The 16,993-nt window shown below is 37.7% G+C and overlaps 1 protein-coding gene across 3 annotated transcripts in view; it reads left to right on the top strand.

The window, feature by feature from the left end:
* Window positions 1–16,993, top strand: part of L3MBTL4 (L3MBTL histone methyl-lysine binding protein 4) — a 416,563-nt gene that overhangs the window by 83,866 nt on the left and 315,704 nt on the right. For all 3 annotated transcript variants that reach the window (XM_087869962.1, XM_087869961.1, XM_045781801.2), the window contains exon 4: window positions 10,223–10,277. In XM_087869962.1, the coding sequence (XP_087726088.1) occupies window positions 10,223–10,277 (55 nt within the window). The remainder of the gene's footprint in view (window positions 1–10,222; window positions 10,278–16,993) is intronic.

The following is a 16,993-nucleotide window of genomic DNA, read 5'->3' as shown; positions in this document are numbered from 1 at the left end:
GATTCCTATCTCACATTGAGGTCTTTCATCCATTTAGAGTTTATCTTTGTGTATGGTATGAGACAGTGGTCAAGTTTTATTCTTACGTATATAGCTGTCCAATTTTCCCAGCACCATTTATTGAAGAGACTGTCTTTTTCCCATTGGATGTTTTTTCCTGCTTTGTCAAAGATTAGTTGACCATAGAGTTGAGGGTCCATTTCTGGAGTAAATTTCTACTATACCCACTCACACACATGCTAAACCCCCAAATCATTTTTTTTTTTTAAAGAGAGGGAGAGAAAGTGCAGGGGAGGGACGGAAGGAGAAGGAGAGAAAGAATCTTAAGCAGACTCTGCCCCCAGTGCAGAGCCTGACTCAGGGCTCTATTTCAGGACCCTGAGATCATGATCTGAGCTGAAATCAAGAGTTGGACACTTAACTGAATGAGCCACCCTGGCATCCCTCCCAAATCTTTATTTAAAGGTGTGACCCGTGTTTATATTTTCTTGTGTATCTATATAGGAATCAAAAGCAAAAATAGAAAGCTAAAAAAACCCAAACCCTTTATGCACACGTGCACAGATACATACATAATACCTACTGCATGCATGCATGTATCTCAGATGGGCTCCTACTCTACTTCCTATCCTGTATCTTGTGGTTTTTTTTTTTTTCTTTTTTTTTTTTGGCACTTAAACATGTATGTCTTGGAACACATGCAGATCATGGCACTGTTTTCAGTGGTGTTTAGTATTCCACTCTGTGAATGTACCATAATTCATTTAAACACTACCCTTCCCTAAACATTTAGGTGATTTTTAGTTTTTGTTGTTATCTGCTGTGTTAAAACCAAACGTTTGTATTCATATATTTTGGTATGCTTTTGTAGCTGATTGACAGATAAAATCTTAATCTATCTTGATAAGGCTTTTATATCATCTTCCAGAGAGGTCACCCAGTGTAAACTCTTTCTGGGCCATCTGCCAGAGTGCTTCTTTTGCTTAGGTTTTGTTACACGTCTGATGACTTTGTTTACCGAGATCTGTCACATGGATGAGCTTCATTCACCGAGCTGGTCCACAGTGCTGCCGCGGGTTTGAAGAGGGGAGTTGCCCTGGCTCTGGTAGATTCCTTATGCCGTGCTTCTTCATGCATCCGTCATGAAGACAGGTGTCCTTTTCAGTAGCCATTTGTTGTCCTTTTCCACTCACCACTGTTAGAATTGACTGACAAAGTGTAGGTACATTATAATTGGGGAAACTAAGCATTTATTTTTCAAAGTGATTTCATAGGTGTTTGGTGCGTATGTTGGTGTTCTGGGCATGAAACCCCAAACCATATGTAGGCTGTAAAATTTCAGATTTCCTGCATAAAAATGCAAGTTTCCCCCCCAAAAAAGGAAATTTTCTTTGACTATATAAGAATAAAATAATTGTGTGTGTAAAATATCTGATACTGGATAAATATTTGTTCCCAGGCTTCCTCTTCCTCTGAACCTCTTAAAATCTATGACTCTATATCTGATTAGTGAAGTCTAAACTTTGAGAAATAGAAATATGAGACATTTATTCTCTAAAGGATCTGAATAAATCTGAAAAATAAATTTATTATTGTTGTATAGAAAATAACTAACTTATACAGGGTAATGTGAGACAACTAACTGCTTACGCACATTAGTGCTCTTAGGTACATTCAGCCTTCAGAGAAAGGTAGAATCATTGGGGGCTCAAGTCTTGGCTTTGAAGGATGAGGAGTATCTAAGATGTCCGTATTTAATGCTTTATTTAATGTATTTAGCAGATACAATTTATCTAATACACATTTAATACTGTTGTAACAAATGGTTCTTAAGTCCAACCTGCTAAAATAAATCAACCTGGTCAAAGGCAATATGAGAGAATACAACTTCTTTGTGTTTTAATATCTGGGGGCTATCTAGGCAGCTAACCTTGAGAGATCAGGAAGTTGAAGGGTCAGAGGAGGGATCGTCTGAGCCAAGGAAGCAGCGTGAGCAAAGGTATGGGGTTGGAAGCAAATATGATATATGTGATAAATGACAAGAGTATAATGACTTGTCTGGCTGAGCAGATGTTGCTATTGGCAGTTGTAGAATGAGTGTTAGTCTGGGGGTCAGAATATTTGGATTTTAGTCTTTGGCTCTGGTGCTAATTAGCTCTATGACCAAGGACAAGTCCTTCACCAGACTGGGGCTCAGTTTCTTTGTTTATAGAACAGGAGTCTTAGATTAAAAGATCTTAAGGGTCTTTACATTTCTGTGAGTCTAAGATTTGGTATGTAATGAAATCGTAAGATAACTAGGATGGACATGAATCTTCTTCTTCTCTTTTCATCTTTTTCTTTTTCTTTCTCTTTTCCTTTTTTTTCCTTCCTTCCTTCCTTCCTTCCTTCCTTCCTTCCTTCCTTCCTTCCTCCCTCCTTCCCTTCCTTCCTTCCTTCCTTCCTTCCTTCCTTCCTTCCTTCCTTCCTTCCTTTGTTATGTTCAGTTAGCCACCATATACTCTTGATGGCAGAGCATAGGAATTTGTACTTGATATGTGTCTGCTGAACTTGATAAACTAGCAGGAGGGAGCCATGGTTGGCTTTGACTTAGGCATAGTATAATGAAATTTTTTGTAATATCCTTAAATAGATATTGAGAAAATATTTAGGGTAGGGTTGTATTAGTTTCTTAATCTTCAGTAGTACTTAATTTTTTTTTTTCATGTTGTTGCCCTACAGTTGACTGATGTACCAGTTTGCATCAGCCAATAGAATTCATTTATATATTGGGGAACCGTAGGAAGGAGATGTTTATAAACTATTTCAGATTTTTCCCTTTTGTTTTTTAGTGGAAGTCTTAGCCAATACCATTTTAAAATATACTTGGGATTTTCTTTTTATTCAGGTAGAGTGAAGCTAACAGATCTATAGGCGACCGCCATTGAAAAATTAGTTTGTTACTCACATTTCCCAGGGAGGGAGCACAGCACACCATGTGGCACTATGCCAGGAAGCCCCAGTCTGCTCAGGGGCAGAGTGAGGCAAAAATGTGGGCAAGAGCCTTTATTGTGTTTTTCACAGGAAGGAATGGCTGAGGAGGATCAAGAAACTAAGGATGTTTAGGATTGGCTGGTTTGAATAATTTTTGTCGTTTCCGGCTTGGATGGTGTCTCTAATTGTCTGGTACCTGGCCCTGGGATAATTTAGGGCTGGAGGACAGCCTCCCAGACTGCAGGAACCTGATGAATAGAGATGAGTGGGGAATGGACTCAGGATTGCTTGGTTTGCATATCAAAGGCATGGTCACAGGCAAGTTGTTGGCTATCTGCAGGAGTTAGTTCCCCTGTCCACAAGCCCGCAGAATGTCAAAGCATTATAAAATACTGACAATAAAAAACATGATTAATATAAATACTAGAGAGCGATTTCATTCAGAGATTAACTGTATTATTGAATATTTGAATAAAATGAGATCATTTCCTTCTCTCCGTCTGCATCTGAATTCCAGGAGAGCAATGGAAAGTAATCCTCTCCTGTTTTTGTTTTTGGTTTTTGGTTTTTTATCTGGAAGGTTAATTTCATTTGTCTTCAGTTTGTCACCCACATTGGAGCACAGAAAAAGAATTTGAAAAGTGAACTTGAGACAGCAAGTGAAATTCAAATGCTAGTTTATTACTGGAGTTACCAAAGGGGATTTCAGTGTTTTCCAGAGTCCATGACACCAATAAGTGTCACCCTCTATTCTTACGGAAGAGAAGCAATGGTTGCTGGATGGTCCTTCTCTGCTCCAGGGACTGGTCTGAGGGTCAGAGAGGAAGGAGCAGTATCTGGTAGTTCCAAGGTGAGGACTTGAAATTTCTAATCACAGATCAGGAGGTGAAAATCCTTTGTTTTGCTTCCTTGATTGGAATTCATAGATAGGGAAATGTAGACAATGATTAATTACAAAAATCGCTGTAACTTGTAGTAAAAGTATGTGATGCATCCAGGTCCATCAGGAGGTAACAGAATGTGAAGCCTAGTTGGTTATTTTCCCACCTTGTAATCCTCTCTTCCAAAATGATTCATTTTAAATTGGTGAATGGAAATGTACCATAGCAAAGACTTATTTTATGTTCCTTGAACCACTATCTCCCCTTTATCAGAGTGCTAGGTTTTTTTTTTTCCCTAAAGCTTTATTTTCAATTTTCAGAACTAAAGTTTGAAACCTGAGAAATCACAGTAATGGTTTTATTTTTCTCAATTCATACTGATTTCCTTAAGTGTTCTGTCTGGGCAGATAAGGAAAAGTGCTCATTTTTTCCTTTCTCTCTTTTTCTTTTAATTAACTCTCTATTCATTAATAGCAGTGTGGATTTATTGCCTTTATGAAATAATTAATTAGCTCAGACAAAAGCAAAGAATGTTAAAACTAGCAGGAGCTTTGGAGAATGTTTAGTCCAATCCCTTTACTTTATAGACAAGAGAAATTAGGTCCAGATAATATATGTCATTTGTTCGTGATTACATAGTTTTGTGGGTGGGGTTGGGATTTGGCCTTAGGTCACCTTATCCCAAATTCAGCATTTTTCCTGTTTTATTGTATGATATTAAATCCTCTTTTATTTACAAAATTGTCCAAAAAATGAGGTCAGTGTATCTTAAGAGAAACATAAATTCATTCTTAAATACAAAATTGTGAACTTTCAGATGTATGTCTACATATCTATAACCTTGATTCATTTAAAAAACATACAGACATAAGGAGTTTGGGTAATTTAACTCTGAAGTGAGAGGTAATGTTATTTTTCAGAGGAATATGTTTCTTCTATCTAGGCAGAATTTCAGTAGCAAATAAAGAAGTGTGAACCAAACATCCTAATCTACTAACGGAGTGACAGACAGCATATTATATATTTCTTTTTATATTTGAATGATACAGTGATTATAAAAATGCTTCAGTAACTGTTGTGCTCACATAATCAACTCTCGAATACTATTTCTTGTTACCATTTCAGTTTTTTCAGTAGAACCTTTATGAGAAGAGACTGGTGTTGTTTTGAATTATGTAAATTTCCTGTGTATTGAGTGGGTAAAAAGGGATGAAATTGGGGTAAAGAGCTGCCATAGAAAATTAGACTGATTCAGTTCTTCATTTCACATGCAGTAGAACAGAGGTAGGTAGGATTGGGTTATGACTTTTCTGCTTCCAGCCCCTGCCTGGTTTAATGGTGCTGTGCGGCTCACGCTGTGGACCACAGACGTTCAGCAGCTGCATCAGCAGGGCCTTGTTGGAAACTGGTAATCTCAGGCCCCATCCCAGACCTTCAGAATCAAGGTCTGAATTTAATAAGATACCCAGGTGATTCATATGCATGTTAAATTTTGAGAAGCCCTGGATTACAGTTTTATCAAGATGCTGTTTTATTAATCGCATGAAGAAACTGGCCAGGTGGAAAAGTATGGGAATTCATGCCTTCACTCAGCAAATATTTGTTGAGCTAGATTAGGTGCCAAGTTATGTTTTGGGGATGAGAGATGGTTAAGATACTGTCTGCCTTCAGTAAAGCTCATCAAAGCAGGTGAGACCAATAAGACAGATGATGGTAGTGCAATGTGATAGGCCCAATAATAGAGATTTGTATATGATATTTCCGGGCTTCAGTAGGTTACCTAATTTGCATGGCTGGAGTGGGGAGGAGGAAGTAGGAGCAAAGAAAGCTCCCCGAGTTAACTCCTAAAGGATAAGTAGGCAGGTATTAGTTTTCTATTACTGCTTAACAAATTACCCCCAACTTACTGCCTTAAACAGCCATTTATTATTACCTCTCATTTTCTATAGGTCAGACATCCAGGCGTGACTTAAATGGATTTTCTGCTTAGGGTCTCAAAGGGTAAAATCAAAATGTTGGCCTGGCTGAGATCTTTTTTGGGGCTTGGTGGCCTCTTCCAAGCTCATGTGGTTGTCACAGAATTCTGCTCCTTGTGGTTATAGGATTGAGGTTCCTGCTTTCTTGCCGGCTCCAAGAGGCCCTGCCGTTCCTTGTCATGGGCCCTCTCACAGATAGCAGCCTGCTCTTTCAAGGCCAGCAGGAGATCCTTCTGCTTTAGTCAGCTAAGGTGGAGTCATCTATTGTAATGCGGTCAAAGGACTTTGGATCTGCACATTTGAAACTTGGTGGAGGGACATGTGGGTTCATTGCTCATCTTGTCTGTGAGATTGAGAGCGGGTTGGTAGGTGTCAGAGTGAACAGGACAGGGGGACGCAGGAGAGCAGCAGGGATGGTTGCACACAAGAGGCGGGAAGGCAGAGGCGAGGCCAGAGTGGTTCAGGGAGAATGGGCGACGGCAAGGTTGTCACAGTGAGAGTGAGAATGTGATAAGGAGTGGGGGACAGCAGAGTACATTTAAGACTTTATTCTTTCCTCAGTCAACCATTCAGGAGTAAACATCTATCAGATGATGGGTGGTCCAGTGCACAAACACAGAACGTTCATCTGTGCCTTAAAACCCAGCGCAGTTCCTCTCATATAATAATTGCTCAATAAATGTTACTTATTATTATTTTTAAAGATTTATATATTTGTTTGAGAGAAAGAGAGAGAGCATGAGAGAGGAAAGAGAGAGTGCACAAGCAGGGGAGCGGCAGGCAGAGAGAGAAGCAGGCTCCCCGCTGAGCAAGAAGCCCAATGCGGGACTCAGTCCCAGGACACTGGGATCATGACCTGCGCCACCCAGGCATGTGCCCTCAGTAAATGTTTTTTAAATAGGTAATTAACTCGGTAAGGATTTAAGATTCTTCTCTACTCTCCCCTTTGAATTCTTCTTTCATCAGAGAGTCTGTTCATTTGAGATATGTTTCTTCAGTCGGTAAACACAAATAGGTAGGCTAACTGAATTTTTATTAAGTCTGGATATATTCTTGGCAGTTTGAAATCTGGCAGAACACATGATAGCTACCATGGGGAGTCCGCCACGTGTCATGTGATGCAATAAGGTTTCACCCGTGGATCTCAATTCAGTAAGGAAGTTAACATTATCTCCAAATCACGGATCAGAAAACTGAGGCTCACGGGAATGAAATCCCTTGCTCAGAATCACACCACTAGTAAGGTGCATTGGGGATTGGACCTCAGACGCCTGACTTTAAAACTTGAATAGAAGATAACTCGCTTATTGTATGTAAAACACTGAATAGCCTAAGGAATCATATTAAAACACAAGGCTGTCATAATTAAAACAGCATGTTACTGCTAACTGAAAAGATAAGCTAAAGAAACAAAAGAGAAATGCCAGAAGCAGAAGCAAATGCACATGGGAGTTTAGTATATAGTACACCCATGTCAGGACAGGTGAATAGCCACCTAGCAAAAATATTGGGTGTTTTCTTCACACTATATCTTGGCTCAAATTCAGATTTATCAAAGATTCAAATGTAATAAATAAACTGTAAATGTAATAGACATAAACAAAATAGAAGGTTTTATAATTTGGGGGTAGAAAAGGATTTTCTGTTATTCAAATCTAGAAGCCATGAAAGAAAAGTTTGGTTATTTCTTAAACAACAAAAATCTCTGCATACCATAAAAAAGTGAAAAAAGACAAATGGCAAACTTGGAAAAAAAGAATAATGCATCTCATAATGTAGACAAAGGACTAATCTTCCTAATTTATCAAGACCCAAAGATGAGTAATCGTTCCAACAGAAAATGGACCAAAGATGTAAAGGATATTTCACAGAAAAGGAAATACAAGTGGCTTTTAAATATACAAAGTGATCTTAAGTTTCTTCATAATGAAACAAATGCAAATTAAAACTATAGCGAGATATTTTTCACTCATCATCTTGGCAAAAATCCAAAAACTTGATAACACACCTTGTTGACAAGGCTATGGGAAAACAGGCCTTAATCCAAGGCTGTCGAGTGGGGCAGCTCATGTGGGGGTTAGCCACAGGAAAACATGAGTCTCTGTTGACCAGCAGTTTCACTTCTTTTTTTAGATTTTTTAAAAGATTTATTTATTTATTTGAGAGAGAGAGAGTGAGCAAGCATGAGAGAGAGAGAGTGAGCAAGAGTAGCAGGGGGAGGGGCAAAGAGAGAATCTCAAGCCGACTCCGTGTTGGGCATGGAGCCCAGTACGGGGCTTGATCTCATAACCCTGAGATCAAGACCTGAGCCAAAACCAAGAGTTTGTCACTGAACCAACTGAGCCACCCAGGTGCCCCTGGAGCTTCAGTTCTGAGAAGTCATCCCATAGACATCCTCGCACATACGCAAAATGACGTATGTGCTAGTTTTTCACTGGAGTGGTATATGACTGGAACAAAGGATTAGAAACAACCTAAACATCCATAAATATGGAACCAGTTAAGTAAATCATGAAATATCCGTTCAGTATAATACTGTGCAGCTGTGAAGAAAGAACGAGAATGCTCTTCATAACCTGATAAAGATCTCTGAGGTATTTTCAATGAAAAGAGAGGGAGAAAACAGTATTATGATGTGCTACCTTTGTACGTCAGAGCAAGAGAAGGAGAACATGTATTCATGTTTCTTTGTATTTTTATAAAGAAAACCTTGCAAGGACATATTAGGTCTAATAACAGTGATTACTGGGTGGAGGTGCTGAGTTGGTCAGTTGGAGGAGGATGGGTGGGGAAGTTTTCACTGTACCACTTCTTTCTGTGTATATTTTTACCTTGAACCATGTGAATTCAAAAAACAAATATGTATAGGAAGATACCAAGCTAAGGCATCTCAAGGAATGTATCACAATCAATTGTATATGGCTGTATCGGCAGGTGGTCACCTGGTTTGCTTACCTGTCAGTAAAGAAACATTAATCACATATCTCAATATATGTGGATTACTTGTTTATTTGAAAGTTGTGTGATTTACTATTTTACAATTATGTTTTGTACCTCAAAGCCATAGACCAAAAAAGAAACTAAAACTGTGTAATATAAAAATGAAATTAACAGTATTTATTTTAACAGTTACAAACAAGTTTGATCTCATTAAAATATTAATATGCATGATTCTTTTTTGAAAGCTTGATTCAAAGCTTTATGTTGCCATTATCTGAAGTCTGTTTTTTTAGGTTCGGCTGTGATGGTTGTCATAGCCAGGATGACTGAGTAGCCTGGTTTGTCGAGAACCTAGGGGTTTCCCACACATGTACTTCAGTGCTGTGACTGGTCAGTCCAGGGAAAAGGGGTCAGTCAACCTTGTCATAGCTTAAAAAGATATATCCCAAAGATATATAGGACTAACTTGAAGAAATGATCATTCGCCAAACCTACTACATCATGACACTCATTTCTCAGCATCTCCCATCAATTATGTGAAGATTTTTGTGTATTACACCTGCTGAATTTTCATCTTCCCTGATGACAACCAGTTTTTCTTGGGAACCAATCAAAAGTATTGCATATTTATATTTCCAAAATTAAGTTCAAAGCCCACTGAAACGCTTCATTTGGAAGATTTTAAAATTGGGAAACTGTTCCCCAATTTTTAAGTGTATAATTGTGAGTTTGTATAGGGGGCATACATTGTTTATGGCCACAAAATTATATAAGTGAAACACATTTCTGGATGCCCATTAACAAATGCTCTTTGTTACTATGAGTATCTTTCAAGAAGTTATTCCCTTATCTTTGTTAGGTGGTTAGCCTTCCCTCCAGCGTTGCTACGAGAGCTTGCTCTGTGGAGAGTAGCTCAGCCATGTTCTTGTTGGGCACTTGTGTTTGTCATAACCAGTCTGTGGTTTTTTTCCCAGAAGAATCTTTGAAGTCCTTTGTCTCTTCTCTGCAGGTCAGTTTGGCTAAAATTAGATAACGTAATCTTGACTGAGCCTTAATAAACTGTCATAGATGCCAGTAGGTTGAAGGAAAAAGTAGGTACGTTGGAGAGCTTGGCTTTGGTGTGGAACTTGCCTCTTCCGTCAGCTGGCTCTGGCACGACTTTCACACCCACGCAGTAGGGAGGCGCCCTTATCAACTTCAGTATTAACGTTATTGAACCTTAGTCTCTCTCCTATTTTAGCCAAACAGTACTAAAGGATTCTTCCCATTTCCAAATGAACATGGTGTGCCCCGTGGGGTATTTGCACACCCACCGAGGGCACTGGCTGCTGATGTATTATGCCTGTCTTTACGGTGTTTTTCATGGCGTGGCTTCCTGCACACAGAAAAGTTCATTTCTGGTGTGTCAGACAGTTATCCAAAAGTGTCTAAGCCACGTTTTCTGTGTTCTAGGAGCAAGCTGAGGAAGAAAAGAAGCCCAGGGATGGTGCAACCCCGTTGAGTCACGGTAATCAACACCATCCTTTGTAGTTTTAGTACACAGTGAATAACTTTTAAATGAAGTTTTTATTGGATAGCTTTCATTGTTTTATGTTTACTTAAGTCTATAATCATAGTATCATTTATTGACATTGTGTTATATACTCTTCTATAGATTTTATCAGAGTCATCTAAGATTTCTAAATATGTACATCAAGAAAAATTTTGAAGCTCTGACCTCATTTATTTGCCTTTTAAAACTGCTTTAAGTAAAACAACTTCCGATTTGTAAACCTTCCCTGTGAACAAGATAATAAGAGATGCTACTTAGTTTATTATAATTCTTTGCTTGAGCTCTTCCCAGAGTAGTTTAATCTTCTAATGATTGCATTTGGACTTTCCCATTGAAGTCACGTTTTAGAGGAGATTGTTCATTTGCTCTAAAATGAATATCCCTCATTATGGTTATTAATACGTCAGTAGGTTTTAGATACCAGCTTTTTAATATTCAGCTAATTCTCTGATGTTTTAAGTTTATTGTTTATTTATTTTTTTAAGAGAGAGCACAAGTGGGGGATGTGGGGGAGAGGAAGAGAGAGAATCTTAAGCAGGCTCCATGCCCAACGTGGAGCCCAGCACAGGGCTTAATCTCACAATGGTGTGTTCATGACCTGAGCCAAATCAAGAGTCGGATGCTTAACCGACTGAGCCCCCAGGCGTCCCTGTGATGTTTTAAATTTAAATCAATAAATGCAGATGATATTTCTCTGGAATATATATTCCATTATTTTGTGATTATTGCTATATAAGCAGACAACTGTTATTAAATTTTCTGTAAAATGTAGTTGAATGTCTAATGTTTGTGCTACTCTCCATAGGAAGGAAGCATACACATTTGATAAATCTTTTCTAATGATCTTTTAAACGTATGTTAAATATTTGTTGAGTAAGCTTTTTTTAATAAACAATGGGAACAACTAAAAATACATTGAAAAAACGACAAGCAAAAATTGAGGTTTTTAAAGACCATTTTATATTGCTTAGTTTTGGGACAAAATATTGAAAATTTGTGATCTTCCATCTGGGACAAAATATTGAAAATTTGTGATATTCCATCTGAATGCTTTTAAAATAAAAGTTGTTTTCTGCTATAAGCAAAATATGTTGCTTTAAATTCTTTTCTTCTCTTGCTGTCAGCCAGTCCCATCATGTTCTTTGCTGAAAAAGCAAAATAGAGTGCAGTAATTTGGTAATTATGTAACTTGATGTTCAGCTCCATTGAAATACACTTTAGTTATGCAACACTGGAATTCTAGAAATAAATTTGGACTGTACCTGGCCCTAACAGCGGGATTTTTTTAAACATTCTTTCTTTCTTGTGAGAGAGGTTGTGATTTATTATGTTGTTATTCTCCTCTGCAGCTATATTTTCACACTAATGCAAATTGTTTTAGATTCTTTTATTCCATGGTTGCCGCATTTATTCTAGAAAAAGAAGAGGCAGTTAAGCCAACAATTTAAGAATATTCGGTCTTCAAAACTAAGATCTTTTAGTAATTTAGTATTAATAGTTCCATTTTAGCCAAATATGTTTATTGTAAATAGTTTTTCAGTTTTAATAGAAAGTGACTTTTGCCGTTGTTTTTCCATTGTCAGACTAGTTTTTATGGCTAGTGGTCCATTCTCTAAAGTTTCATCTGTGGTTTATTCTCAGATCTGAGGTTGTTGCTGTTTGCCTCAACTGTTGAGCATAGCTACATGTTTAGAAGAAGGATGGGCTTTAGTTTGCGCACACAGATGCAACAAACTGCTAGTGGAAATGGAAACTGAATTATCTGAGGGGCTTTTGAGGTACTGCTTTTAGTGGGATGAAGGAAACTATTCCCTAAATTGCCTATTGTTGTAATATTACAGTGGGGGTTTTCTTTGTATAATTTCTGGAAATTGTTTTTTTCTCTAGGCTGCTTGCAAAACAAAAGAAGATTTAGTCACTTACCTATGTCTTAAAAATAATAACAAAAGAAAAGCAAAAAAATTGTACACATACATATTTATATGTGAACAGAAAATTGTATTGAAAACAAACATTTAATTCTTAGTCCTGATTTAACAAAAAGGAGGGCATTTCTTTGGAAATCATTACAAAATAATTTATTGAGAGCATAATCTGTGCCACTAATACTGACTCCCGTGTTATAGATGATGAGGCTTTGAGTGGCCCTTTGACTTCTCCAGGGTAAACAACTAGTGAATGGTGGATCCAGTGTTTGAACCCACATGTAGTAATTCTAAAGCTTACGCCCTTTCCACTTTACCTGCTATTTAACATACTCCCTTCTTTGTAGCTATGAAGACAAAAGTAGAAAAAATGAATCTTGTTTAGAAATGTGATGGGAAAAATAACTGCTAGTAATTAAGGTGCTAATGCTATGTAATACAGCCCTCTGTCCATGAGAACTGGCTGAACTAGATTTTTCCTGACATAGTCATGCCCTGAGATTTATTTTGTTTGGTTCTTTTAGAAGCTTTCTGAGCTATAATATTCCTGGTGATTCAAAATTTTAACAGTTGTCTTGGATACCCCTAAGAAAAGGTTTGTTTTAGTAAGTATTATTTGTTAATAATCATTTATGACTGAAGGTATCCCATTAGTATTGTCAATCACTCCATAATCCCAGACCTCTACATTTGAAGTCTCCAAGATAAAAACAGCTCATTTCTTCAGTGGGGTGAGTGATTGGGCTTTCCCCCTTCTAAATTTTAAGTGTTCTTTTTAATAATGCTAATATTTGTTTGGTTGAGTGTTGGGGCAGTGAGGTCTTTATAAACATAAAAGGAGTAGAAGGAATCATAAAGGAAAATGAGATATACGCACATCCAAATTAAACTTGTACATCAAAGAACATCATAATAAAAATTAAAATGGAAATAAAACAGCAACTATTTACCACAACTACTGACAGGTGGTCCATACACACAATGGATTTAGAAGAAATAATGAGATACACTAAGATCTCAATGCAGAAACAGACAAAAGACATGAACAGGAAATTCATGGAAGAGGAACTAAAAGTAGCTAAAACAGAAATGTGTTAAATACATTTAGTCTTACTAGAAAGCAAAGAAATACACATTTAAATGTAACAAACATTTTTTTGCCTCCTAATTAACAATAATTAAAAACATGCTGATACTGCTTGCTGATGGGCTGGGGGCACTGGCTTTCAGTATACTGCTCTTGGGAGCGCAAGTTGTTCCATTGTTTTGGGGAACATACTGATGGCATTTATGAAAAGTGTTAAACATTTTCTTCAACTCAGGAACCCCACTTTTTGGAATTTCTCCCAATGGAATAAGCCATCTGCATTGAATTTATGCATATGATATTCATTGTGGTACCAATTATAAATGGAGAAAAGTTGGAAATAATGTAAATGTCCAGTGAATTTGGAATAGGTAAAACACTGTGGTACAACTGTGTGTAGACAGTTGTGTGGTCACTTAAGTGCTTTTGAAAAAAATAAAATTACATGGGAGGGAAAGCTTATGATAATCTATTAGGGAGGGAAAAAGCTCAGGATAGTAATCTCAGTGATGGTTGAAAAAAAATCACATATCTATAGCATAAAAAGAAAGATGTTAACAATGATTATCTCTAAGTTGTGAAATAAAAGAATGCTTTCTATCATTTCCAAGGGTTTTTGTTTTGTTTTGTTTTGTTTTTGTTTTGTAATTAGTAGGTAATCATGGTACAGTCAGGTAAATATTGAAAAATTAATTTGGAAACTTCTGAACATTAAAAGTTTCAGTTAGTGGAGTGGAGGATGTTGTTGGAATGTCTGTTTTTGGATTTCTTCCTTTTTTTGTAAGTAAACTTTCAATTTTGGAATAATTTTAGATTTGAGAACAGTTGCATAGTACAGACAGTCCTGTATGCCCTTCACTGAGTTTCTGCTAACATCCATATCTTATATGACAGTAGGACATTTGTCAGAACTAAGGGATTAACATTGGTACATCACTATCAATAAACTGTGTACTTCATTCAATTCCACCAATTTTTCTACTAGTTCTTTTTCTCTAGATTATCGTTAGAATCCTCTGAGCATCTGGCAGTTGACTGTCACCTGCTACTGAACCCTGCCTCCCCGTGTTTTGCTTCAGCCCAACAGAACGTGCAGTCTAGACCTTGCTGTCTGAAGAACGGTGTCTTCTGCCTGCAGGCTGCTGCTTCTGGCCTTATCCAAGTCGTTGGCTCCTTCAAAACCTCATTATCTTCTCTACTCTGCTTATTTTGTATTTTTCTCCCTCTTCTGTTTTCTCTCAGCATACCCTAGGGCATTTGGCTTTTAAAAATTAAGTTATATAATATGTTACGTCTCCCACTTAAATTGGGTATCTTTTAAAAAGGCTTGTGATCAGGTCCAATCTGGCCAGTAGGACTTACTGTTTAGTATACAGAAGTAATAATTTACTAGAGCTCTGAAGAATTAATTAGCTCAATGGCCCAAAGAAGAATTAACATAGCTTTCAAAAGTGCTTAACTTACTTTCAGGGAGTAGTTTCGGTGCTGGGGGATATGGTTCATTAAGTGATTCTAAAAGATTCAAAGATGGTCCTTTGAGCATTATCCCTGGAGTCTTTTGTTAGAGTAACTAGTTTACTTTCTGGGTGTAATGACAGAAATAGTTCCTTGCAAAGTAATTATATGTCAGTGGAAATAATACCCACATTTTTAAAACTTTGTGAGAGGTCTGTTCATTCTCACCAAAATAGTTCCTTACCTAAGAATGGACAGCAACATCAGAAAAGGGAAAACCAAATCTATTTTACTTTAGTCCGTTCTTATTTTAAAAATGGCATTTACTGTCATTAAATGGATAGCTAAATGTTTAGGTATTTGGCAACTTTGAACCTAAGGAATTAGATTTGCATTGAACCATGTAACTGTCACTGGATGATAAGCAGGGGACTTCTTTGTCACTAATACTTTTCTCGGGGGAAACTTTAATAAAACGCATCTAGATGCACTTTAACAAAAATAAAACAAAAAAAGATGTTTTCTACACACAGACACACAATACTACTCTGTAAAAAATAGTTTTTAGTATATATTTTCAAATAATTTATTTGCTCTTGAGAGTGGTTTGTAAGTGAGCTTATCTTTGAACTTAAATAATAAAGTTGTCAAACCTCCTCTACAGTTCTGTCCCTTCTGGGTGAATTAGCCGTAGTGTGAATACACACTCTCACGAAGGAAAGGAGCACGTTTATTTTCTTCCGGGACTCAGTCAATAGATGATATCAATTAATAGAACTGTATAAAGCGCAAATATAGGGGAAGGGCCTGTATTCATAAAACATTTTATAAAGATTTTATGTGCCATGTTAATTCTTTAAAATATGAAAGCAGACATCATATTACATCATATTACAATTTTTACCTCATTAAAGAGCTTCCTGAGAAAGCGTCCGGATTATTTATGTTCTCAAGCTGTCGTGTGGAGGAACCTCTGCTACTTCTGTTATTACAGCTGCCTGGTGGATAATAAGAGTGTTGAATTCGGGAAAGGGGACCCAGTGCCCTGACTTTTAGATTGATTTAGCAAAAGAAAATGTCACAGAGCAGTGCTTAGCTCCAGCGGGGGTGTCTGAGAAGCTTCGAGCGCTGCAGGCCTCATGGCTGTAAGGAGGGCCGGGCCTCGGCCTGCAACCCTCTCCTGCCTGAGCAGAACACCCCATCGTCTCCTCCTGAGGGTCTTCCTTGTTCTGTTCCTAAAACCAGAGACTTTTGTTTAACCAAAGGATTCTTTCCACTAATGTGCTTTGCTGTTTTAAAGCATATTTGATTTTTGTTCAGCATAATTACCTTTTGCTACTGAGATTAAAGCTGCTACTTTGGGGGCATTTCAATATTCGTTTGAACCTAAAATGTTTCCTGTGAAATATTTAATTTGGACTATGGGCTTATTTGCTGACATGCCTGTTTAATGACTACTTCATCTCCCTGTGCTCTCTTAGCACCGTACAGTGAAAGCATTCTTCTTTCCTTAAATACATTTCTTAACAATTTGGAACTATTTCAAACTTACGGAAAAGTTGCAAGTACAGCTCAGAGACATTTTTTTCCCTGAATTACAGAGTACATTGCCAGCCTGATACCTCATCACCCCCAAACGCTTGAGTATGTCCTACAAACAAGATCGTGCCCTGCCCAGCTATAGGACGGCCATTGAAGGCAGGAAGTAAAAGTCGATACCTTACTGCCAGGCAAGCTGCAGACCCCACTCAGGTTTCACCAGTTACCCTGATGATGCCTTTTGGGGGGAAGGGATCCAGTTCAGAACACAGCTTGAGTTTAGTTATTTGCCTCTCCAGGCTGCTCTGCCTGGACCAGCTCCACAGCTTTCCCTGGGCTTGACCTTGATGCTCTTGACGCTTGCGGGCCAGTTATTTTGTAAATGTTCCTCATTTGGGGTTTGTCTGGTATTTCCTCATGATTGGACTCAAGTTGTACATCTCTGGGGAATATCACAGAAGTGATGCTTTTTTCCCCCCTTGGCCTCCTATCAGATGGCACACAATTATGATTTGTCCCATTTCTGATGATAACTTACTTTGATCTCTTGATTCAGCAGAGGTCTGCCAGGTTTCTCCACTGTAAAGTTAAGTTTTCCTTTGGAATTAGTAAGTATTACAGGGAGGAAATTAGAAACTCTAAATATCCTATTCTTCACCTTACTT

Source organism: Ursus americanus, chromosome 19 (genome assembly GCF_024610735.1).
Source record: "Ursus americanus isolate L20-20 chromosome 19, mUrsAme1.1.p, whole genome shotgun sequence".
NCBI lineage: Eukaryota > Metazoa > Chordata > Mammalia > Carnivora > Ursidae > Ursus > Ursus americanus.
This window is presented reverse-complemented; position numbering and strand designations above follow the sequence as displayed.